This window comes from Otolemur garnettii, unplaced genomic scaffold, assembly GCF_000181295.1.
Source record: "Otolemur garnettii isolate 467f Iridium unplaced genomic scaffold, OtoGar3 scaffold00014, whole genome shotgun sequence".
Lineage (NCBI taxonomy): Eukaryota > Metazoa > Chordata > Mammalia > Primates > Galagidae > Otolemur > Otolemur garnettii.
Genome location: NW_003852409.1, coordinates 9,539,715 through 9,566,090, shown reverse-complemented (window position 1 = coordinate 9,566,090; position 26,376 = coordinate 9,539,715). Strand labels below are relative to the sequence as shown.

Sequence of the window (26,376 nt, the reverse complement as noted above, 5' to 3'; positions counted from 1 at the left end):
GATAGAATGAAAAGAAGTCTAATTAAATAGGGCAACATATAAGGAATGACTCTTTGCTACTATATAGTACAGCAGGTAAAAAAACTAAAATCTGAGTGATTTTAAGCTGTTACATATTTACAAATTATTCCTCTCCATTCACAATTAAAATCACAAGATGGGACGTATTATGGGGTAACTGGAAAAAAAAAGAAAAAGAAAACACAAGAGAAATATCACAATATTTTGGAAAAAAGAAAATGATATGTGATCTAGTCAATAAACAAAAGACTAATTTTGTGAAATTCATTTATAAAAGGGAAAAAAATACACCATGGTAAGAAAACTCTTATATTACCCTCAAACAATGATTTTAGTTTTTAGAAAACCTTATATTGGGGTGACGCCTGTGGTTCAAAGGAGTAGGGCAGCAGCCCCATATGCAGAAGGTGGTGAGTTCAAACCCAGCCCTGGCCCAAAACTGCAAAAAAAGAAAACCTTATATCGTATGTTATTTTTAAAGCTTCAGTGTAAGAACTAAATAATAAGTAGTGATGAAATAGAAAAGTGAAAACATAGAGGAAAGAAGGCAAGATTTAAAAGCTTTTCACCCAAGGCCTGAGGGTTACCATATATAATTAAACACACTGGAAAGCCAAAGTAATCCAAGAAACACAAAAATGGGCTTCTGTGTAAATATTTAAGCACTGCCTTATTCCTCATTTACTCTTCAAGACATAAGTTTCTTGATCAATATCTGCTTGCTTCTATGATATTGCACGGTAAGTTCCTACAAATGCTTCATACTAGATGCTAACAGATTCCAGGCTTCAAAGCAGAACATAACAAATCTTATTTTCACCACTCACACATTTCTGTCATTAGTAACTGCACAGAAAAGGCCACCCCAAGCAAGAGGAAGGGTAAAAATTCAGACATTACTGAGGAACATTGTTCAGGCTGCTTGCTGAACCAGTCATTCCATTTTCACTTTTCTGAAGTGTTCTCACAGCACTTGGAACCTGCATCCCAGTATTCAAAGAAAGTCCACCACACCAAACCTAAGAAAACATAAAAACAAGGACTCAGTGAGATTCAAATCAAATTAGAATTTCAGTGATTCTTAAATTTCCATTTGAAAGACAAAATGGCAAATATATGAACATCAACAAGTCCCAAACTAATAACTTTCATACGTGAGCTGAGACGTGGAAAGGCTAACTCAGAACTTCCCTAGAACCACAGAGGACAGAGGAAGTCTCTGTGGTAGCAGAACCCAATGAAACTGCATACCCAAGATTAGAACTCAGGGCTATAGAAATCTAGAGAATTAGATGAATATAGGCAAAAGATACTGGCTTTCATTTCTGATGTAAACCTTCATAACCAAAAGCGTACAAAAAAGCAACTTCCTTATCTCAATTGTGCTTTGGGTTTTGATAATGAAAGGTGGCCTGAGAGGAATGTAACACCCTTCTGTTAAGAGTAAAATCCACTGTTTTTTTCTCTATATTGTTAACAATAAAAACGTCTTTAAAATTCTTTAAGGACTTCTGAGGAAAATACAAATAACAACAACCAGACATGCTTGCCATGTTCTATTAATTATCACAAATATAAATACACGTACAGAAGATAAAACTGCTTTGCTTATGAACAAAGCAACTAGGATTTGATATATTGAAAAATAACAGATTTGAAACAGAGTTAAGAGAATTAAAGTATGAATCATTTAAACTATTATCAACTATGATGCACATAGCAGACACAAACTTAAAGGAAGGGAAATTGTAGATGTTGTTTAAGTATTTCCACTTTCAATTTTATTCTTAAGTGTTCACTATCTACTAAGTTATTGCACCAAAGAATCTACTGACCTGTGAAATTTAAAGTTATCCAATTAACATTCTAAATTTTCAAAACTAGCAGGCTCAGTAATGACAACTCCCAATACACAAAAACAACCCTCTGACTATAAACTTACTATATTACTTTTTTTAAAAATTATTTAAGTGATTTAGAAAAATATTTACTCAAAATGTCTAGCACTAAAATGCAAAGGCAAATCAGAGAAGATTAGTCTTTTTGTACTGGATCAATTGGTCATCCCTATGTAAAAAAAATGAACCTCAAGACATACCTTGTACTATACATAAAAATTAACTCAAAATGGATTATAGATCTAAATGTAAAACCTAAAACTGTAAACCTTCGAGAAGTAAACAGAAGAAAATCATTGTGACCTCGAGTTCAGTGTAGTGTCACTCATAAAAGTAAAAATAATTGCTAAATTAAACTTCATATCAAAATGAACATTTCTATTTGAAAAATTCGAAAACGAAAAAGCGAGCCAGGCATATATCTAATAAAGGATTCATATACACTTTGGCTTTATACCAAAAGGCCATTTCAATACCTAAGCTCCGAGACAAGGTAATTTGAAGGAAAGGAGGAAGTGAGAAGGAAAAAAAAGGACAAAGAGGTGAACACACATGAGGAAGAACCAATAGAAAAATTCAGGCAACATGAAAAACCAAAACAGAGCAATTCCTTGAAGGGACCATGAGGCACCTGCTACAGAAGACTCCACCTATAAATAATTAATGGACTTGACAGAAAGGGGATTTGAAATATGGATGGTAAAGACAATAAAGGGAATGGACAAGAAAATAGAAAGACGAAATCAAAAGACAGACAACAGATACGTACATTATAGGAAGGATATGGCAGAGCTTAAGGAAATTAAGATGACAATGAAGGAATGTAAAGATGCAGTAAAATAAGTATGAAAAATAAACTAAATCATGGAAAAGAAAGAATCTCAGAGATAGAGGATAAAGTGCTCAAGTTAACTCAGGTAAAGAGGCAGAAAAGAAGAGAGAGAAAGAAGAGTCACTTAGAGAACTACAAGACTCTATGAAGCCTTCAAACACACAAATAACAGGGATCTCTGAAGGGGAAGAAGACTGTCCCAAAGGAATGGAAGTCCTACTGGAGACTATCATAAATGAAAACTTCCCAAGTTTTACTAAAGATCCCAACACACTCATTTTAGATGGATATTGAACCCTGCGTCATCTCACCTCAAACAGAGCTTTCCAAGACACATCACAATGAACTTGTCCAAAGTCAAGATGAAAGAGAAAATTCTACAAGCAGCCAAGAGTAAGTGCCAACTGACCTACAGAGGCAGAGCCATTAGGACAAGAGCAGACTTTTTTTTTTTTTTTTTTTTTTTTTTGAGACAGAGCCTCAAGCTGTCCCCTTGGGTAGAGTGCCATGACATCACAACTCACAGCAACCTCCAACCCCTGGGCTAAAGCGAGTCTCCTGCCTCTGCCTCCCAAGTAGCTGGGACTACAGGTGCCCACAACAATGCCCAGCTATTTTTTTGTTGTAGGTGTTATTATTTGGCAGGTCCAGGCCAGGTTCGAACCTGTCAACCCTCGTGTATGTTGCCAGGGGCCTAGCTGCTGAGCTATAGGCGCCAAGCCCACCTATAACATTCTCAAACAAAACGATTTTCATCCAGAATTCTGTATCCTGCTAAACTAAGCTTCAAAGTTGATGGAGAAATCAAATCTTTTACAGATATCCAAACACTGAGATCTGCCACAAGAAGACCAGCTCTATAGGAAATACGTAGACCTATTCTCAACGCTGACCATCACAAAGGACCACCAGGAAAGTAAACACCCAGAAGCTAAAGGTCAAAACTTAGCTTCCTCTATGGCAGAAAAGATAAAACTATACAACGGACTTTCACAAAATAAGATGAATAGAACTCCCTCACACTTATCAATTACCTCAATAAATGTTAGTGGATTGAATTCCCCACTGAAGAGGCACAGGCTGGCTTATTGGATAAAAAAGCAAAAGCCAGAGGGTGGAGCTGTGGCTCAAAGGAGTAGGGCGCTGCTCCCATATGCTGGAGGTGGCAGGTTCAAGCCCAGCCTGGGCCAAAAACTGCAAAAAAAAAAAAAAAAAAAAAAGCCAGGCATTGTGGTGGGCACCTGTAGTCCCAGCTACTTGGGAGGCTGAGACGAGAGAATTGCTTAAGCCCAAGAGTTTGAGGTTGCTGTGAGCTGTAACAGTAAGGGAGATATAGTAAGAGGGTGACATAGTAAGAGTCTGTCTCAAAATAAAAAAGCCATTCAGATGCTGTCTCCAAGAAACACACCTACCCTTAAAGGACAAATCAAGACTCAGGGTTAAGGGATGGAAATAGAAATCAAAGCAAATAGAAATCAGAAGGAAGGGTTGCAATCTTATTCTCAGATACAAATAGATTTAAAGCAACTGAAGTTAAGAAACACAAAGATGGACACTTCATACTGGTCAAGGAAACAATATAAGAAGATATTTCGATTTTAAATATTTATGCACCCAACTTAAATGCTCCCAGATTTATAAAACAGACCTTAAGTGGTCTAAGCTATATGATATCCCATAACACCAAAATAGTCAGGGACTTTAACACCCCTATGACAGAACTGGACAGATGCTCTATACAGAAAGTAAACAAAGATATAATAAAGGACTTAAATGTGATCTCAGAACAAATGGTATTAACAGGCATATACAGAACACATCATCCCAAAGCTAAAGAATATACATTTTTCTCATCAGCCCATGGAACACACTCCAAAATAGATCACATTCTAGGATACAAATCTAATTGCAGCAAAATTAAAAGAATAGAAATTATACCTTGTATCTTCTCAGACCACAGGGCAATAAAGCTGGAAGTTAACTCCAACAAAAACATTCATCCCCAAACAAAGGCATGAAAATTAAACAACCTTATGCCGAATGATAGCTGGGTTCAGGAAGAGATAAAGGAGGAAATTGTTAAATTCCTCAAACATAAAAACAATAAAGATAACAAGTTACCAAAACCTGGGGAATATAGCAAAAGCAATCTCATAAGGGAAATTTATAGCATTAGATGCCTACATTCCAAAAACAGAACGAGAGAGCATCAACAAACTCATGAACCATCTTATGGGATTGGAAATAGAAGAATAATCTAATCCCAAACCCAGCAGAAGAAAAGAAATAACCAAAACTAAATCAGAGATTAATGAAATTGGAAACAAAAAAATCATTTAGAAAATTAATGAAACAAAAACTTATTTTTTTAAAAAATAAATAAAATCAATAAACTTTTGGCCAGATTAACTAGAAACAGAAAAGTAAAATCTCTAATAACCTCTATCAGAAATGATAAAGGGAAAATAACAATAGATGCCACAGAGATACAAGAGATCATCTCAGTACAAGAAACTATGCCCAGAGATTTGACAATGTAGAGGAAATTAATCAATATCAGGAATCACACTTTCTCCCTAGAGTTACATTGAACAGACCAATTTCAAGCACTGAGACTGAAGAAAGAATAAAAAAATCTCTCAATAAAAAAATGTCGTGGTCCAGATGGCTTCACACCAGAATTCTATTAAACCTTCCAAGAAAAGATTATACCCATATTGCAGAAATTATTCCAAAAAACTGAGATGGAAGGAATCTTTCCCAAAACATTCTAGAAAATAAACATCACCCTGACACCAAAACCAAGAAAAGACCCAAGTAAAAAGGAAAACTTCAGACCAATTTCACTAATGAATATAGATGTAAAACTTCTCACTAAAATGCTGGCAGATAGATTACAGCTATACATTTAAAAAAAAAAATCATACATCACGATCAAGTAGGTTTCATCCCATGGATTCAAGGCTGGTTTAACATACACAAGTCCATAAACATAATTCACTATATGAACAGAGGCAAAAACAAAGACCATATGATCCTCTCAATAGATGCACAAAAAGCATTCAATAAAATTCAGCATCCTTTTCAAATTAGAACACTTAAGAATATAGGCAGAGGTGGCATATTTCTTCAACTGATCAAAAACATCTACTACAAACCCACAGCTATTGTTATAATGAATGGAGTAAAACTGAAAGCTTTTCCACTTAGAACTGGAACCAGACAAGGTTGTCCTCTATTGCCACTATTATGCAACATAGTGCTGAAGTTCTAGTCAATACTATCAGACAAGAGAAGGAAATAAAGGGCATACAAATGGGGGCAGAAGAGGTAAACTCTCGCTCTTAGCTGACAATATGATCTTATACTTAGAGAACCCCAAAGACTCAACTATAGGACTCCTGGAAGTGATCAAAAAATACAGCAATGGCTCAGGATATAAAATCAATGCCCACAAATCAGTAGCCTTTGTATATGTCAATAACAGCCAAGTTGAGAAGCTAATAAAGGACACAATTCCTTTCATAGTAGCTTCAAAAACAAAAACAAAACAGTATACCTAGAAATTTACCTAACAAAAGAGGTGAAGAACCTCTATTAAAATTGTGAAGCCCTAAAAAAAAGAAAGAGCAGAAGATTTTAACAAATGGAAGGACATATCATGCTCCTGGCTGGGAAGAATCAACATTGTTAAAATGTCTATACTTTCCCAAGAAATCTACAGATTCAATGCAACCCCATTAAAATACCAACATCATTCTTTCAAGATTTGGAAAAAATAAATCTTCGTCTGGCATAGAACCAGAAAAAACTCCATATAGTCAAGGCAATTCTTAGTAATAAAAACAAAGCTGGGGACATCACCCTACCAGACTTTAGGCTATACTACAAGGCCACAGTGATCAAAAAAGCATGCTACCAGCACAAAAATAAAGACATAGATATTTGGAACCAAATAGAAAACTATGAGATGAAACTAACATCTTACAGCCATCTGATCTTCGATAAACCAAAGAAGAACATACACTGGGGAAAAGAATTCCTATTCAATAAATAGTGCTGGGAGAACTAGATAACCACATATAAAAGACTGAAACTGGATCTGTACTTTTCACCACTTACAAAAACTGATTCGAGATGGACAAAATATTTAAATCTAAGGCACGAAACAATAAAAATCCTCAAAGAAAGTTTGGGGAAAACACTTGAAGATATGGGCATGGGGAAAGGTTTTATGAAGACGACTTTCATGGTAATCGCAACATCAACAAAAATAAACAAATGGGACTTAATTAAACTGAAAAGCTTCTGTACAGCTAAGGAGACAACCAAAACAAACACACAGCCTTCAGAATGGGAAAAGATATTTGCATATTATGAATCAGACAAAAGCTTGATAACTAGGATCTACAGAGAATTCAAATCAATCAACAAAGAGCCAACAATCCCTTATATCACTGGGCAAGAGACATGAATAGAACCTTCTCTATAGAAGACAGACCAATGGCTAGCAAACACAAAAAATGCTCATCATCCCTAACAGAGATATGCAAATCAAAATCATCCTGAGTTACCACTAACCCCAGTAAGAATGGCCCCACATCACAAAGTCTCAAAGCTGCAGATGTCAGTGTGGATGTGGAGAGAAGGGAACACTTTCACGCTGCTGGTAGGACTGCCAAAATGTGAAAACAACCTAAATGCCCACCAACCCAGGAATGGATTAACAAGCTGTGGTATATGTATACCATGGAATACTATTCAGCCACGAAAAAGATGGAGACTTTACATCTTTTGTATTAACCTGGATGGAGATTGAACACATTAAACTTAGTAAAGCATCACAAGAATGAAGAAGCAAGAATCCAATGTACTCAATTCTAATATGAAGACAGTAGACGATCACATATAAAGTGAGGAGGGCGGCTCAAAGGAGTAGGGCACCAGCCCCATATGCTGGAAGTGGTGGGTTCAAACCCAGCCCCCAGTCAAAAACTGCAAAATAAATAAATAAATAAGAAATAAAGTGGGGAGGAGGGGACTGAGGGAGGTGGAGAGAGATGGATGAGGTGTCATGGCGTATGGCACACTTCTTGGGAGCAGGACACAATTGCAAGAGGGACTTTACCCAACAAATGCAATCATTGTAACCTAATTCCCTGTACTCCCAAACAATAAAAAAAAAAGAATACATCTTTGGAATTAAAAAAAAAGATCCCTGAAGTATATAAAACACTTAAAATTCAATAATAAGAAAACAACTCTTAAAATATGAGCGAAGGCTTTTAACAGATACTTCACTGAAGAAATGATGTGGCTTGGTGCCTGTGGCTCAAGTGGCTAAGGCACCAGCCACATACACCTAAGGTGGAGGGTTCGAATCCAGCCCGGGCCCACCAAAACAACAATAACGGCTGCAACCAAAAAATAGCTGGGCACTGTGGTGGGCGCCTGTGGTCCCAGCTACTTGGGAGGCTGAGGCAGAAGATTCACTTAAGCCCAGGAGTTGGAGGTTGCCGTGAGCTGTGATGCTACAGCACTCAACCCAGGGGGATAGCTTGAGGCTCTGTCTCCAAAAAAAAAATGATGTGAATGGCAAAAAATCACATGAAAGGATGTTCAACATTATTTGTCTTCAGGAAAGTGCAAATAAAAACACAATGAAGAGTAAGGGATTAAAATCTACTTGTTGGGATGATTATATACTACAAGCTCTGACTTCAGCATTACACAATTTATCTGTGTAACAGAAAACATTTGAATCTACTGAAATTTTAAAAACCCACAATGAACACTTACACACCTATTAAAATGGCTTAAAAACAACAAAAAATCTGCTGATACCAAATAATGGCAAGGATGTGATGAACTCTTATATATTGCTAATAGGAATGTAGAAACGGTACAGTCACTTTGGAAAACATTTTGGTAGTTTGTTAAAAGTTTAACATATACTTTCCATGGGATCCAGAAACCTTATTACCGTTCTTAGGTACTTAACCAGGAAAAATGAAAACATAGGTTCACACAAAAACTCAAACTCATAGGTTCACTCTAAAAACTGTTTAGAGTGACTTGATTCATAATTGCCCAAAACTAGTAGAACCTAAATGTCCTTCAACTAGTGAACGGACGCATGCATAAAATATATGAATGGAGCCCAGGAGTTCCAGATTTCAATGCACTATTATGACACTATATGAAAACTCTTTTGTAGTATCTACTACAGTTGATTATACTGTATACTGTATGATCTAGCAACCCACCCTTAGGTCTATACTCAATGGAAATATGTACATATTCCATAAGATATGACCAAGAACATTCATAGTAGTTCTATTTATGAAAGCCCCCAAATAGAAATCACTCATAATGGTTTTACCCTTTAGTGGAGGGTCATTAGGGACTAGAAATGGGCACTCAGGTGCTTCTGAGGTTCTGGTAATGTTCTATTTTTTGATGAGGGTGCTGCTTATAAAAGTGAGTGCAGTCCTCTGAAAATGCACCAAACTACATGCTATGATTTGTGTACTTTTATGTATTAACTATTACTTCAATAAAATATACCAAAAATGGCTTGGCACCTGTGGCTCAAGTGACTAAGGAGCCAGCCACATACACCTAAGGTGTAGGGTTCAAATCTAACCCAGGCCACCAAACAACAATGAGGGCTGCAACCACAAAATAGCTGGGTATTGTGGCAGGCGCCTGTGGTCTCAGCTACTTGGGAGGCTGAGGCAGGAGACTCGTTTGAGCCCAGGAGCTGGAGGTTGCTGTGAGCTGTGATGCCATGGCACTTTACCCAAGGGACAGCTTGAGGCTCTGTCTCAAAAAAAAAAATACATCAAAAATATACAGACAATCACAGATTTTGGAGAGGATGAACTAGGGAAAGAGAGAGGAACGAGAAGAAAAAATAGGATATTCTGCTTCTCCAAATATACAATACAAATTATTCCCCCTAAAGTTGTCAAACCATTTTTTTTTTTTTTTTTTTTGCAGTTTTTGGCCAGGCCTAGGTTTGAACCCACCCCCTTCAGTATATGGGGCCGGCCCCCTTCTCCTTGAACCACAGGTGCCACCCCAAAGTTATCAAACCAAATGAACATAAATTAGGTACTAACCATGAAACCAGGTAGTACTGGTTGAGTAAATTTTGTCTTAAAGGAATACAGCAACTGTTTTGAGTTTGCATCATAGAAAGAAAGTTGACCTAAAAGGGGGGGAAAAAAGTCCCATTTATTATATAAAAACACATCTGATAAGGTCTAACATACTATCATGCAAAAAAATAACTATGCATATTTTGGCATTTTTTTAAATTATTAACTATAAGGACTAGATTTAATTGTACTCAGCTGCAAATCAGTAGTAAACATTTAAGGAAGAGCCCAAATCCAGTTTTCTTCCTCTGATTGTCAAGACCTCCATGATGCATTCATAATCTGGCTCTACTCTACTTACTCAACTATAAACTATTTCCTTCTTTTATTAATATTTAACAAATGGTTTAATTACCCCAGGAAAAACTGAGGCCATTTCTTCCTCTTTATTTTTACTATATATAAGTAACCTCTCTACCCAAATCGTATCACCATTTAAGGTTAACTATATTAAAACCCTGTCTTCTACTACTTGAAGCCATACTCCTTACTCCAGTCTCTGAAATCTCGGAATAGTCATCATTGCTTAAACTTTGTTAATTCTTAAATCCCCCTCACAGTCTTTCAACAAGATCATGCCCTAAAATAACTGTCTGGTCTCCTAATGTCCAATCTGATGGCTCCTTACAGCTGTGACCTCATCTTGAAACTCTCCTCTGCTGACTATTCTCTTGGTTGTACCTTAACCCTGGTGATATCTTCTAACTCGTCCTTTTACTTCTCCTTCTACATGCAGCTGCTTTGTCCAGGCTCTCTTTTCTCTCTACAATGCTCCCTTAACACAGTAACTTTCTGGGGGGAGGGGGGCACGGGCTAGATTGTTTTTCACATGTTCTGTTGTACCATTTACACCGAAAAACCTTTTGGTGCGGTCTGACCCTGACTAACCCCATTGGAACCCAACTGTTTAAATAAATCATCTGCAACCAAAGAGGAAGAGAAAAGAAATTAACATTTATGGACACCATTAAAGTACTAGGTACATGACATTACCTCAAAATATTAGGCAACCCACATATGGTCACCAAGTAACAGTAATGCTTAACTGCACTGTTGTATGCAATCTTCATTAGCCATTCTGTGATGTCTTAAAGATTTAGCTTCAGTTCCACTATGCTTCTGAGCTGTAGCACTAAATTTCTAAATGCTTGCTAAATATACTACACTGCTGTCCTGCTGCCATCTCATTTTCCCCCAGTACTGTCATCCTCACAGTCCCATTGACTGGAACATCAAAGTCATCTTCAACTTCTACCCCATCCCCAATCCGTATTTAGTTACTAAGTCCTACAAATTTTATTTTCAAAGCATCACATATATTCTTCTTGACTCACCATGGCTCAGGTCCTTTTTACCAATCACTCAACAAACAGTAATTATAAAATGCATTTGCCAGACAATAAAGATTTAATAGTTAAAAAAACAGACATGGTTACCTACATTGCTTGAAGATCGTCTCTAAAACTTCTTATGCTGTCTAAACCTGCAATGTCTTCAATCTTTAACCATTCACTTTCTTTTTTTTTTTTTTTTTTTTGAGACAGAGCCTCAAGCTGTCCCCCTGGGTAGAGTGCCGTGGCATTACAGCTCACAGCAACCTCCAACTCCTGGGCTCAAGCGAGTCTCCTGCCTCTGCCTCCCAAGTAGCTGGGACCACAGGCGCCCGCCACAACGCCCGGCTATTTTTTGGTTGCAGCCATCATTGTTGTTTGGCGGGTCCGGGCTGGGGATTCGAACCCGCCACCTTAGGTGTACGTGGCTGGCGCCTTAGCCGGTTGAGCTATAGGCGCCGAGCCACCATTCACTTTCTAAAAGGTGCAGACCCACCATTCCCCATTACTTTATTTACAAAGACCAGTCTAGTATTATTTTTCAAGGCTCTTCTGATCCTATTCTACACTACAACTTCCCTTTGCTGTGCCCTATGCTCTAGGCTAACAATTACTTCTCACTACTAGCTTTGTGGAATGACAGCTTATGGCAAAGGAGAGAGAAGATAAGGAAATGTCTTGGTAGTCAAAAAAGAAAAGAAGTGAGCTAATAAATCTGCCATTCATCCCGAGGAAAATGATTTATTTGATTCAAAGTGAGTAATAAAAATGCAAGGCAAAATTGACTTTCCTCCTTTTTAGAATAATTAAATTGACAGCTCATAGAATTATTTAGATAACAATGTTACTTAAAATAATAAAATGTGGTATTATTAAAGTGTCAACTTGGAGAGAAACATGTAGGGCCATTACTTTAGTTTAATACTATGTCATCTTCAAAATTTTATAAGTTGGATGACCATAATTATCAAATAACTGACTTGAACACTTATCAAATAACTGACTCAAAATGCTTAAATAAATTTTTCAAAAGATAAATATCAAATTAATTTTTTATTTCAAGTTAATTTTTAGATGATTGTAACAGGAGGGAAAGCTTGGCCAAATCTGTTAAGATGAAACTAAAAACAGGATAAACAGTCTTCATCTAAGTTACAAAAAATAAAAAAAAAAACCCTAAACTGCCTAACAGAATAAGAAAAAGACAACTTGACATAGCTCCATGAAAAAAAATCTAGTGGATTAGGCGGCTCAACAGTGCTGTTAACTTGTATTACTAGAATCAGTGTTGACAAATCACTGTCCTTTGTTAGTTAGAGGTCATATGTTCTGCTATGAGAACCAATCTTCAAGAAACACACTGTAGTTTGATGAACAAACACATTGTAGTATTTCAAACTGTATATAAAACCAGCATATTGTACCCCATAATTGCATTAATATACACAGCTATGATTTAAAAAAAAGAAGAAAAAAGAAATACACTGTAAAAATTAAACTATAAGAGAAGCAGCTATTTAGCAGAGAATGTATGGCCTGGAAAAACAAGCTGAGAAAAGCAATATGAGTACCTTTAGTTTTTAACAGATAAGGATTACTATGTGAGAGCAAATCAGGCAACATAAATCTGAATTTGTTCAGATGGCAAGATTTAAGAGCAACAGTCTCAGAAGTCATAGGGAAAAAAATTGAGTCAGTTTAAGAAAAACCTTCTAACCAAGAACTGTCCAACAATGCTACTGCTACACATTAAACAGTTCTTCAAGCATACACATGGCAACTACCTGCAGAGATAGTATAAATATTTTATTAACATTTTTATACTGTGTGGCAAATGAACTGGGTAATATCTAAGGTCTACTCCAACTCAAAAATTTAGACTCCATCACTCTTTACAGATAGGTAATAAAACATGGTTAAGGAAAGAATTTTAGTGGACAGAAGAAACTTTAGTGATGAAGACTAAAATTAACAAACTTTTTAGACTAGTTTAGCATATAAGGAGGGCATTTGTAGAGCTACAGGCATATATCACACACCCTTCCAGTCAATTCTAGAACTGAGATTATGTCTGTGTCTAGTTGGGGGAAATGTTATTACCACAATAGTAATGGAAATTCTGCATAGATGCTGACCAATGAAAAGCAATGAAATATAAGCAACTATGATGACATAATCTGTAAGAAAATCAGTAAACTTACCCCCATCAAAATCACAAAATACACCTATTTTCTCAGGAACAGCAACATCCAAAGCTTTGACTTTATTATTATGCTTTGCTGCAAATGTGTTTTGTAGCCAGTTGTTGACATGGATACACCAACTACTGTTTGTCTTTCCCAATTGGTCAAATTTCCCCAAAGTTTTGTATGCTACTCCCACACTGTAGGATTTACAATCCTTCTGGGCCTTGACCTCCCAATAATGTTGTCCACTTTCAATAGCAGTATCTCCTACAAGAAATCAGAGAAGTAGAGTTGACTCTTATCTCTTCCTTATGAGTCACATAGTTTTACCTATCACTTGTCCCCAAAATGGCACAGAAGTTTGATTCATGTACTCATTCTATGAGAATAATCATAACACACACACACTAAATCAGTGGTTCTCAACCTGTGAGTTGCAACCCACAGGAACTGTATTAAAGGGCCATAGCATTAGGAAGGTTGAGAACCACTGACTAAATGCAGAGTACCTTTATTTTTATATTTATTATTATTTTTCTAAATATACAATGCTTCAGAAGTTTTTTTCCTTACTATCCCTCTCAAGACTTATACATAGTGAAAACATTATGTAAGCTGAAGAATTTGAAAAGCATCAAAAATAAGACAATTTGAACCCACCAAGACCCTGCCAAAGTAATTAGGCTTTAACTGGGAGAATCTTCTGCAAAGAATCATTCAATTCACCGGCAGCCACTGTAGCTCTAAGCAAGCAGAAGGTCCACCAGTGACTATGATAATGAATAATTATTTTGTTTTATCCTACCTAGCACTGTGTAGGATTCCCCAGTAAAACGATCTCTGCTGCCTCTTACTGCTGGTGGCCTGGAGCCTATAGATGTCCTTTTGGGGGATGGTGTACCACTTCTACATAAACAAGAACAAAAAGACATTTTATGTTATAAATGTTTCATAAACTAAAAATCGTGGAAAGAACGTTTGAAAAGATTTCTAATTATGTTGTAGAAATAACATCATCCAATTTGATTTGAATTATTATTAAAGAGAGTTGCCAACTGTAAACATTTAAATGTAAGAAGCCATCAATAAACACAAAGCAGGCTGAAACACTAATGTCATGCAGATTCAGCAAGGCTTATACAAGGAACACACAGTTGAAATAAGAAATAATGCCAAATGAAACAAGATTTACTAAAAGAAAAAAGAAATACTCAAGATAGGTAACAGGTTATTGCTTAGATTTTTTTTGCAGTTAAAATAAAACAAAAGCAAGGGCAAAGCCAGGCTTCCTCTTACAATTATAATTAAATAACCTTTTTTATAAGCAGTAGGTATTTTTATTCTGGATCTTTTCTTCTTAAAAATAGAAACAGCAATTACCCAAATCTATGCTAAGGCAAGCATTATAAAGTATTTCTCCTACTAAAATGGACAAGAGTGACCCTGACTTCCTCTTTTATTCAATTACATAATGTGAAAAACTAGACAATATTAGATTTTTAAACTCTCGAAAACTCCAAATAAATTAAACTTTAAATTTGTTTTAAAATAAGGTTTTAATTATAGTGAATCAGTACATTTTCTTTATTTATTTTGTTTCTTTCTTTTTGAGACAGAGTCTATGTTGCCCTTGGTAGAATGTCGTGGCATCATAGTTCACAGCTACCTCAGACTCTTGGGCTTAAGTAATTCTCTTGCCTCAGCCTTGCCTGCCACAATGCCTGGCTTTTTGTTGCAGTTTCATTGTTGATTTTAGCTGACCCAGGCCAGGTTCGAACCTGCCAGCCTCAGTGTATATGGCTGGCGCCCACCCACTAAGCTACAGGCGCTGCCCTGAATCAGTACATTTTAAAAAAACAAAAAACATATTTGGCCAATAATATTCTAAAGTTATTATTTAGGGAAAATAAGGATAACTATGTATACTATCACCACTAATTAGAAATAAAAACACTTCTCCAATATAATTGCACTAAAATTTTTCTTCCTAAGATCAATTTAATTTTGATAAGCTATCAAAATTGAAATAGAAATTTCTAACGAAGGCAAGGCAAGAATAAAGATACAGAGCCATTTCACATGATTCAGTGACTTCTTTTTTTTTTTTTTTTTTGCAGTTTTTGGCTGGGGCTGGGTTTGAACCTGCTACCCTAGTCCTTGAGCCACAGGCACCACCCTGATTCAGTGACTTCTTTATGGATTATTTAAAATTGTCATCAGAAAGCAGATTTATTAGACAATTTCAAAGAATTAAACAATGAACTTAAGACTATTTCAAATGTGTATTTTTTCTTTTCTTTTCTTTTTTTTTGGTAGTTTTTGGCCAGGGCTGGGCTTAAACCCACCACCTCTGGCATATGGGGCCAGTGCCCTACCCTTTTGAGCCACAGGCTCCATCCCAAATGTGTATTTTTTAATGAATAAGTAACATAATTTATAGCTCTGTAACTGTAGTATTCACAAGATTTACTTTAATTCTTCTTAGTATTTCAAAGGTCTTAGTATTTCAAAATTCTTCTTAGTATTTCAAAGTATTTCAAATATTTGTAAAAATATTTCTTTAAAAAGACATTTAAGCAACTGATTATAAGTTCTATTTGAATAGACAGCATGAATAGAGCTGACTAAAAACAGGCTAATTAAAATTTCTGTGAAATCTGTGTCCAAGTAGGCAGTTAGTAGTTTCCTCCCATTGGCAAGGGTGAGAACAAAACAGAAGAGGTGCTGAGATCTACTTCAAAATAGAGGACAGAAACAAATAAAAATTAAGGGAAATTTATACTCTTTATTCTAAACGTCAGAAATATACTTTTTAGCTTCAAGGGTTGGTGCAACCATGTTTTCTAAGTTAATACAATACTCTCAAGGGTCATTAAGCAGTGAGAAAGTAAAATTGCAAATATTCTGTCAACTCACTGATAACTCAAAAAATAAACGGCATCATAATTTTCTTTGATTCTTTTTATAACTGACGGTTAACAATATCAAAAACCTGATTATAAAAGGTCTGTGTGTTTTTAAGTATTTTATCTTAAACTCAGGGTAAAAGGTAACATTGTATTTGCCCCCAAATTTAAAAAACAGTGTAGGCTTGGCGCCTGTGGCTCAAGCAGCTAAGGCACCAGCCACATACACCTGAGCTGATGAGTTCAGATCTAGCCCCGCCCGCCAAACAACAATGATGGCTGCAACTAAAAAACAGTCGGGCATTGTGGCAGGCGCCTGGAGTCCCAGCTGCTTGGGAGGCGGAGGCAGGAGAATCACTTGAGCCCAGGAGTTGGAGGTTGCTGTGAGCTGTGATGCCACAACACTCTACCCAGGATGACAGCTTGAGGCTCTGTCTCAAGAAAAGAAAAAGAAAAGTGTAGCTCTACTTTCATGATCTTCTAGGGGACAAAGTATTTTAAAATTGGTAGTTTTCAAACCTGAAGTGGAGGGAATCCACATGTGCCACAGAGGCTGCTATAGGACTCTGGGACGAAGATAGCTTTGGGGTTCCTTCCCTACTTTAACCCACTATACCTTTCTCTCTTTAGATTAGGCTCTGGAAATAGTCTTTGGCTTTAAAAAAAATTGTTAAAACCAATGCTACAAGACGCATCATTATAAAGACATGAAAAGGAAGGGGGTAAAATTATTCTAACATGGTTTACAGATCACAGCAAAAAAGCCTTTAGGTCTCCAGAATACGTATATAATACAAAAAGAGTTTAATTTACACTTACTCTCCCAAAGTTCATAAAAACTAATTATCTAAACTGGAACTACGCTACCCCTTAGAAAAAAATTAGGGCACTGCTCACCAAACATTACCTAATTCATAAAGTCACCAAAATATTATTACACCTTAATCTTTACCCATCCAAACTAATTCAACTGCAAATACTAGTAATTATACAAAAATAAATATAGTTTTAATTAATCTGAAATGTCCGTATTACTATAACTGACAGTAACTTTGGAGCAATAGATCTTCATTATATCTAACTTCACACTACAGTGCTTTTAAGTATTGGTGGTATTATCCTTACCCTTAACATGCATGACTATGGTTGTTTTTCAGCTGAGAGGGAGCAAAGGAAGTCAAAAAGATTTTGTTGTGGGAAACTAGTAAGAATCCTATGAAAGGGGAGGAGAGAGTTGGGTGTGGCGGCTCACGCCTGTAATCCTAGCACTCCAAAAGGCCCAGGTGGTGGATTACTTGAGCTCAGGAATTCGAGAACAGCCTGAGCAAGAGCCACACTCTGTGTCTACTGAAATTAGAAGAACTAGCCAGGTGCTGTAGCCAGCACCTATAGTCCTGGCTACTAGGACAGCTGAGAAAAGAGGATTGCTTGAGCCCAAGTTTGAGGTTGCTGTAAGCTTTGATGCCACGGCACTCTACCTAGAGTGACAAAGTAAGACTCTGTCTTAGAAAGAAAGAAAGAATATTATTACATTAACTATGTAATTCGGAGTGAGAAGGAATAAAATGAGTTAAATTAGTGGTTCTCAATTGTGGACATTAGAACCACTTGGGGAACATCTAACAACATAAATTACTGGCCTTACGACAGACTAGAGATTAAAAGAGTAATGATGAAAATGATGATAGCTCTTACACAGTCTACAAGATGGCAGCCTCAGCTTTGGGTGCTATGGGAAGTGAGAAACTAGGCTGTAGAGTAGCTGAAGGGAGGGAAATAACGTTGCCAGAACATCTTTTCATCTCCTGTATCCTCAGTACACAGTAGGTACACAATGTATGAATCAAACGAATGAACTCAGCTGAGTACATGGTATATGTGATGTTATTAACTAAGGACTACTTCTATTTTCTTGAACCACAGTTCCAAATTGGAGAAATACAGGCCTTTAGGATTTTGTAATAAACCAGTAACTGTCAATTCAAAAAGATACAAGAGAATCAAAATCACTCAGGAAACTTTTTCAAAATACATGGACAGTTCATCACAGTCGGCAGGCCAGAGCATGTGCTGGGAGAAAACATGCATTTTGAAAAGTATTTCCCAGGTAATTCAGGGCAGTAAACAGCAAGTAAAAGTCATATAAATAAATAGAAAATTTTCACTTGGCACTGCTTCAAAGCACGTTAAAGGTCTTTTGATAACCAGAAAAACAATTTTAAAAAACTTATAACTTACCAGTAGTAAAGACATAAAGGGAAGCATGGAGAAAAAGAAACATATACAACTATTGATAAGTGGTACTTTAATTTCAGAGAAAAGTTACACACACAAGTAGAACTCGTCCACTGCAGCACTCCAGCCTTCCAAACCAAAGATCACTTTTGCAAAAAGTACAACTGCTACTATTGTCTTATGTCAAGCATGGTATCTCCCTACCCCAGCCTCCCCTCACTTGGCTTCTCTTAAAGACACCTTGGCCATTTAGCATCTGAATTAAGGCTCTTTGCTACCTCTATAGTCTGGACTGTACCATAGCTTCCGAGTGATCTCTCTGCTGCTCAATTCATCTTGACCACTATTACAAGATGAACCTAGCTTGGATTCTACTATTTTAAAATCTTCATGTACTTCCGTACTGTACAAATGACTTCATGGGGCATTTTACAGGTTCTTGATTTCATCTCAACCTGCCTTTGAAGCGTTTTCACCCCTAGAGAGCACTAAATGATCTTAAAGCTCACATAATCTGCTTTAGTGCCCTTCTTCTCCATGCTTCCCCCCTCACTGTGAATACCATACACTCTTCTTTTTTTTTTTTTTTGGTAGAGACAGAGTGTCACCTTGTCGCCCTCGGTAGAGTACTATGACGCGTCACAGCTCACAGCAACCTCCAACTCCTGGGCTTAGGCAATTCTCTTGCCTCAGCCTCCCGAGGCGCCTGCCACAATGCCTGGCTATTTTTTTGTAGCAGTTTGGCTGGGGCTGGGTTTGAAACTGCCACCCCTGGTATATAGGGTCGGTGCCCTACCCACTGAGCCACAGGTGCTGCCCCATACTTCCATTTTTTTTAAAGAACTAGCTCAGTGCCCATAGCTCAGTGGTTAGGGTGCCACCCACATACACAGAGGCTGGCAGGTTTAAACCCAGCCTGGGCCTGCTAAACAACAATGGCAACTACAAAAAAAAAACAAAAAAAACAAAAAAAACAGCAGGGCTTTGTGGTGGGTGCCTATAGTCCCAGTTACTTGGGAGGCTGAGGCAAGAGAATCACTTAAGGTTGCAGTGAGCTGTGACATCACGGCACTCTACCCAGGGCAACACAGTGAGACTCTGTCTTAAAAATAAATAAATAAATAAATAGCCTACATACTATTTCCTTACCAAAGGTTTCCCAGATCCTACCTGGCTAAATAACTCTTCTGAGTACATCTCCAGACTAAAATTCTATGTGTGATCTTTCAGGCCCAACCACAGGCAATTACAAAGGTTTTATCGAGCAGGCCTGGTTGGGACAGGGGAGGGCACAGGACAGGGTAAGCTGCCCTCCCTACACTAGACTTGGTATATAGCTAGTGCACTGAAGTTTCTAGAGGAAGTTACAGTTCACCTCTTTCTTCACCATGCTTATACATGAATCTACAATTCCTAGCCTAGATACTTCTATTTAGAGGTCCCCTTATGGGAGGTGGCCTCTCCTTAAGGGTGATGAGGAAGGGAGGAAATGGGAATTGGTTTCAAAACAATTTTCTCCACCATTTCAGTAATTTTCCACTTTTTTTTTTTTTTGAGACAGAACCTCAAGCTGTCACCCTGGGTAGAGTGCTGTGGCATCACACCTCACAGCAACCTCTAGCTCCTGGGCTTAAGTGATTCTCTTGCCTCAGTCTCCCAAGTGGCTGGGATTATAGGTGCCCACCACAATGCCTGGCTATTTTTTGGTTGTAGTTATTATCATCGTTTGACAGGCCCAGGCTGGATTCGAACCTGCCAGCTCTGGTATATGTGGCTGGTACCTTAGCGGCTTGAGCTACAGGCACTGAGCCAGTAATTTTCTACTTTAACTTTCTCCACTCCACCCCTTGGACATAAGGTTCATATACCAGCGAGAGCTTTTTGTTTGGGGCTTCTTAGCAGTGAGAAGATCCGCTACCTATGGTCTACGGTGATTTACTTGACCTTCACACAGTGCTATTTTGTTGGAGAAACCGGAATGCTAGGGAAGCAAGGACCCTTTCCTTTGTGACTTCTTGCTTATAGTACTACAGCAGATCAATAACTTGATTATTAGTCTTAGTCCAGCTCATTTTCCTAATTGACCACCTCAACACCTGGCAGCTTTAGACTTCTCTCTTCCTTTGAACTCCTTTATTCTCACTTACCATTACATATGAGGTCTACCTTACATTACTATTATTTGTATATATTAGCTCAGCTAATGAGTTATGGCAATTTTTTTTTTTATTTCAGATTAATCTGAGGGCACAAACCATTAGGTTACAATGTTTGTATTTGTTGGGTACTCAAGTGTGCCATATACCCTTACATTGTGCCCATTAGGTGAGAGGACAAGTTTCTTGAAGACAGTGTTTATCTCTATAAACCTTACAACACTCAGTAGATATCCTACAGTGAGCAAATACTTATGGAAAGAACAAATAAGTATATATAACATTCCAGAAGTGGAATATCCTTAAAAGAAGGAAAAGTAGAAACAGATAATATAACTTGAAAAGATAAATACACAGTCTAAAAATTTCCATATGACTAAAGGAAACTTCATAGACTCTGTTATGTCCAACAGCATTGTATGATTTATAATACACTATCTAGGAAATTACCTTTACCAATAATGAACAAATAAACGGAAAAGAAGAAAGGAAGTCAATTTGAGAAGAGAACACATTCTACTTTCTGGTAAATATATGTAGTATCTCCAAGTAAGTATGTTATTACTTGAGCAATTTTAAATAATTCATCTTTCTGGCACTGTCTTAATAATTTCAGCAATGACTTTTAATTTTTTTTTTATCACTGATGCTTTTAAAACTGGGTAATCACATAATATAAAATATATAAACCTTCAAACCTAACTCAGGCCAAATACAAATAAAAGCAAAGCTATAAAGTTAGCTATATTGAATAGTACACAGTACAATAAGAAAGAGGCCAGGTTAAAAAAAAGAAAGAAAAAGGCCAGGTATGAGTAAAAGCAGAAAAAAAAATCAGATGAGGGAAAATAATTCAAGAAAGACTTTAAAGCAGAGCTTATTGTGTTATCATATACAATATAATTCAATATGCAGTACACTATAATGCTGTAAATTTAAAATGTAAGCTACCAATACAGTCTACATAGAGCAGTATTTTAGCTTACAAAGGCTGCTGCTTCCGCTTATTGGTTAAAAGAAAAAATTAAAGTTGGTCAGCCAAGCTAGATTATACTAAGTCCTAAAACTACACAGACACAGATCGTCACCTTGTATGTTTCCTCAGTGAAGTAACATGGACACTGTCAGATAAAAATAGGCAACTGTTAAGAGATTGTTTTACAACTTCCATTACCAGTTTATAATAAAATTAGATTAAAAGCTTGCCGAGATTATTTTGGTTCATTGTTGTAATTTATAATGACATTTACATACAATTTGAACAAAAAATTCCATTAAAAAAGAAACAGGCTCCCACACTTTGACATTATTTAAATAAGTCATGACCTTAACAAAAGGCCCTTGAGCCTGCCACTTGGGTTCAACAGGTTGCTCATTAGGGGCAAGACTCTGGGATTGTGCATGCTCCAAGTTTTTGCTTAATTCAGACTTCTAGGTAAGAAAGGTGATCGATAAGTCTAAAATTCAGGAATACACTAGGAATTCTTCTCTAAAGCAGTTCAAGTTGTTGTACGTATAACTTTAAAGAATGGAACACTGAAATAAAAATGCATGAGGATTAGGAAATAAACTTAGAAGAAAGTAATGAAAAATGTTAATGACAATTCTACTACGTCACCAAACGTCACTTTGGTGTTAGCAATATATCATAAATCATACTGGTATAAAGACTAAGAATTTCAATATACAGCAGAAACTCCATAGTATACCACCTGCCTACATTGACTGCCTCCTTAAGTTGACCTAATTTTCAGACTAGACATGTACCACACATACTAAGGCCTAGCTCTTTATGCTGACCATCTATGTATATTGACCAGTTTGTTACAGTCCATTGGGTAGTCAACTTACAGAGGTTCTACTGTATGTTACTATCAAATAACATCCAATGTACAAGCTTTTTTTCCATATAACAGATTTAATGAACTAGCTTACCTGCCCTTGTTCTCTTTTCCTTTAATTTTACTTTCTTGACCTTTTCCGCCAGTAGGATCCCACTCTACAAAGGTATCTTCAACTTTCAGGTTCAAATGGGATGATGAGTTGTCCAAACTGAAGTTAAGTGCTATCCAAAACAACATTTCAATATTTCTTTAAAATGAAGCATATCTCACCTTTTAGAGCACAGCTATCATCACACTATTTTCTTTTTCTTTTTTCTTTTTTTTTTTTTTGCAGTTTTGGCTGGGGCTGGGCTTGAATCCGCCAGCTACTCTTTGAGCCACAGGTGCCACCCTCAACACACTATTTTCCTACTTTCCTCAATTCAATACTGAATACAGAAAATGAAGCTCAATTACTAATCTGAGCAACTAAACTCTCAATGATTAAGCCATAATTTACAATTCCTACCTTATTTCTCGTTATTTTTCTTTATATACTCTGTACTCCAACCACGTACAATGTATTTGCACGGCCACTGGTATTTCTACTATTCCTTCTTCTACAGGGTGTCCCTGAAGCTACCCCTAAAGTCACCATACATAGGGAAAATGGGAATTTGTAGGTAAATATACCTTTATTTACAAAACTTTACAAAATATTTAAAAAATACTCTCTATGTGTTGGCTGCCTCTCTGGCAACATTAGGGGCACTTCCACCCTGAAGAAGCTCCATCAGCACATAGTAGCCTCAATTTACTATTATTAGGATATCAGCTGATTATCATGACTGAATGGGAAGGAGAACTGGCAGAGAATTAAGAAGGAGGAGAAAGTCATACAGTGTAAAATATTATAGAGCCCTGAATAAATTGTTTTGAGCTCTAATACTTAAAAGTTTATACTTAAATTCTCAATAGTTTCAAATTAAAGCAAGCATGAAAAACTGAACCCAGGATAACAGAAGGAAATTGACCCAGCTTATGGGATAATTTACGCAGCAAGCAGAGGGGAATGGGAGCCATTTAAATAAAAACAAAACAAAAAAACACGAAGCAGGCTCTGTGCCTATGGCTCAAGAGGCTAGGGCATCAGCCACATACACCTAAGGTGGTGGGTTCAAATCCAGCCCGGGCCCGCCAAACAACGACAGCTGCAGCCAAAAAAACAAGTGGGCGTTGTGGTGGGTGCCTGTGGTCCCAGCTACTTGGGAGGCTGAGGCAGAAGACTCGCTTGAGCCCAGGAGTTAGAGGTTGCTGTGAGCTATGCCAGAGCGCTCTCCCCAGGGGGACAGCTTGAGGCTCTGTCTTAAAAAAAAAAAAAAAAAAAAAAACCATGAAACAAAACTATGCTTTTGGGATTATCTGGTATTTTGGGAAACTATCTGTTACTATTCACAAGACTTACTCAGAATTCAGAACTGCTAATTTAGGAAATTGGTGTAACAAAGTACTAGCTTCCCTATTTGGATTCTGGGGGCAAATTATTATTCATTCACGGCCAATCAATTGCCAGTAGTTCTTTTTATCTTGGAATACAATTCTAAGAATCTCTGTCTTGGAAGTTATCAAATAATCTGCTTCTGTTGGTTCTATTTCTCTCTAAACTTTCAAATTTCTAGTAATTATTTATTAAAAGAATACATTATTCCTTTACAAAAGCCCATTTTACTTAAGGATATTACTTGATTTAGTTAAGACTTCAGTATCTATGACATATGTATAATCAGACAACAAAATAAGCACACAGAGAGCATAATATAAAACTAGTGAATCAAGAATCCTTTTATCTTCTACTGCACTGTAAAGAGAACTTCAATTCAACTATGTATCACAGGCATTATTCATTGTGTTTATTTATAAAATAACATTCTGAATATAAATCTACTAACCACACAGCTTCTCATAAATGTCATACTAGAAAAGGAAGTTAACAGCTTTCAAAATTTACATCTAAATGGAAATGAACCCATAGAAAGAAGAAATAATGCAGCTTTTCAGGACAAATGAAATGAACTTCCTTAATAGCTAAGTTACTAAAAGGTTTCAATTAAGTAACACTAACATCCTGCATTTCCAAAAATGAACTTCCTTAAAAAAATAGAGTTAACCTCTATATTTAAGCTATTAGGTAATACCTGTGAGATCATCTACTTTTTTGAAAGAAAAATTAGATTGAACTTTAAGGTGTCATCAATTCTCAACTGCTTTCCAAAGAAAAGAAAAGAAATCAATCTTAAGGCTATTCCCTAGTGAAGAGAAGGGTCAGCAGTAATCCTGGAGTCAAGGGTAGCAGAAAAAGATACCATTCCACTTGAGACCAGACTTATCAAAAGACAGCATCCAAAGAAAAGATGCAGATTTCAATACTAGGAGTACATCTATCATTTATCTCTTACTTTCTCTCTTTTTTGAACTTTATCCCTTTATGAGACCTCAGTAAAGGTATAGAGTCTTTCTCCTTCTAAGACAATAGGGATAACACACTATATTTAAAAAATAAGACGAGCTTTTAAAGTAAGGTCCTATCTCTTGTAGAAGCCCTAGAATATAACTACATATTGGTTTATTTTTAAAAGCCTATAAAAACAAGGTTCTAAAAATCAGAGTACAGATGTTTAATATGACTAATCTGTGCTAGTGGCTGCTTTCTTGGTACTTAAAATTATATCATAGCCACTGTCATTTAAAGTTGAAGAGTAATTTATGGCTTAATACTTTATCACTGACCTTTATAAAAAAATAAAAATTAATATATCTCAAAAATTCTTGTCATAAGAACTTTTAACAATTTCAATGACAGAAGAAATAGTGCTACAAACACTGGCGTGACAGAAATAAACAATGTTAGTGACAAAAATAAACAAGCCACAGCCTTGTTACAAACTTGCACTGTTCTCCATACTAAGGACTGTAAGTTTCAGGATATAAAACACTGGTAGGCCTCAACCATTTAATCTCCATCTCTCTTCTTTTCCTTCCAGTTCTTTGTCCATACACTTATCTCTATTGGTTGGTTGAAATGATCTGCAGTTGAAATGGCTGTTGAAATGACTGAAATGATCTGCAGTTGAAATGGTTGTTGAAATGATCTTTACTTTACAAATAAAGTAGTAAACAATTATTCAACGTGTCATTTTTAAAAATCCGGACCTTTCCTATGAAACTACTGCTCCCATTAGCAGCCATGTCAACACTATAGAATAACCCTAGAAAATCTGTGACCCATAACCACGTTAAGAGACAAATTTATTCTGAGACTTCCTGAAGGTCAGAATCACTGTTAAGCAGGTGTAGGTGTCAGAGGAGTTTCAGTCTGTTCTCACTGTAGTTGGTTTACCTGGCAATGAAAATGCTCAAAAGGACCAGAATCAACTCAGTTTTTCTCTACAACCCCCAAGACCAAAAGTGTGACCAGTAACATTCAAACACTGATAAAATGAGCAGCCAGTCTAGCTCCAAGAAAACCACAAGCCTGGCTTGGCACCCATAGCACAGTGGTTACAGCACCAGCCACATGTACCAAGGCTGGCAGTTTGAAACTGGCCTGGGACAGCTAAACAACAATGACAACTGCATTACCACCAACAAAACTAGCTGGGTGTTGTGGCATGTGCCTGCAATCCCAGCTATTTAGGAGGCTGAGGCAAGAGAATCACTTAAGCCCAAGAGTTTGAGGTTGCTGTGAATTGTATCACCATGGCACTCTAACTAGGGCAATATAGTGAGACTCTGTCTCAAAAAAAAAAAAAAAAAAAAAGGCTCAGC

General features: G+C 36.8%; 1 protein-coding gene across 6 annotated transcripts in view; it reads right to left on the bottom strand.

Annotated features, from left to right (window-relative positions):
- Positions 1–457: 457 nt before the first annotated feature.
- Positions 458–26,376, bottom strand: part of FSD1L (fibronectin type III and SPRY domain containing 1 like) — an 87,170-nt gene continuing 61,251 nt past the window's right edge. For 2 of the 6 annotated variants that reach the window (XM_003785199.2, XM_023510538.1), the window contains exons 9-14: positions 22,664–22,793; positions 21,817–21,849; positions 14,237–14,334; positions 13,447–13,698; positions 9,876–9,964; positions 458–1,040 (exon numbers count right to left, since the gene is read on the bottom strand). In XM_003785199.2, coding sequence (XP_003785247.1) covers positions 918–1,040; positions 9,876–9,964; positions 13,447–13,698; positions 14,237–14,334; positions 21,817–21,849; positions 22,664–22,793 — 725 coding nt within the window. In that variant the 3' untranslated portion in view covers positions 458–917. Of the gene's footprint in view, positions 1,041–9,875; positions 9,965–13,446; positions 13,699–14,236; positions 14,338–21,816; positions 21,850–22,663; positions 22,794–26,376 lie in introns of all 6 variants that reach the window. The other 4 variants (XM_003785200.3, XM_023510540.1, XM_023510539.1 and 1 more) reach the window with 3 other exon arrangements.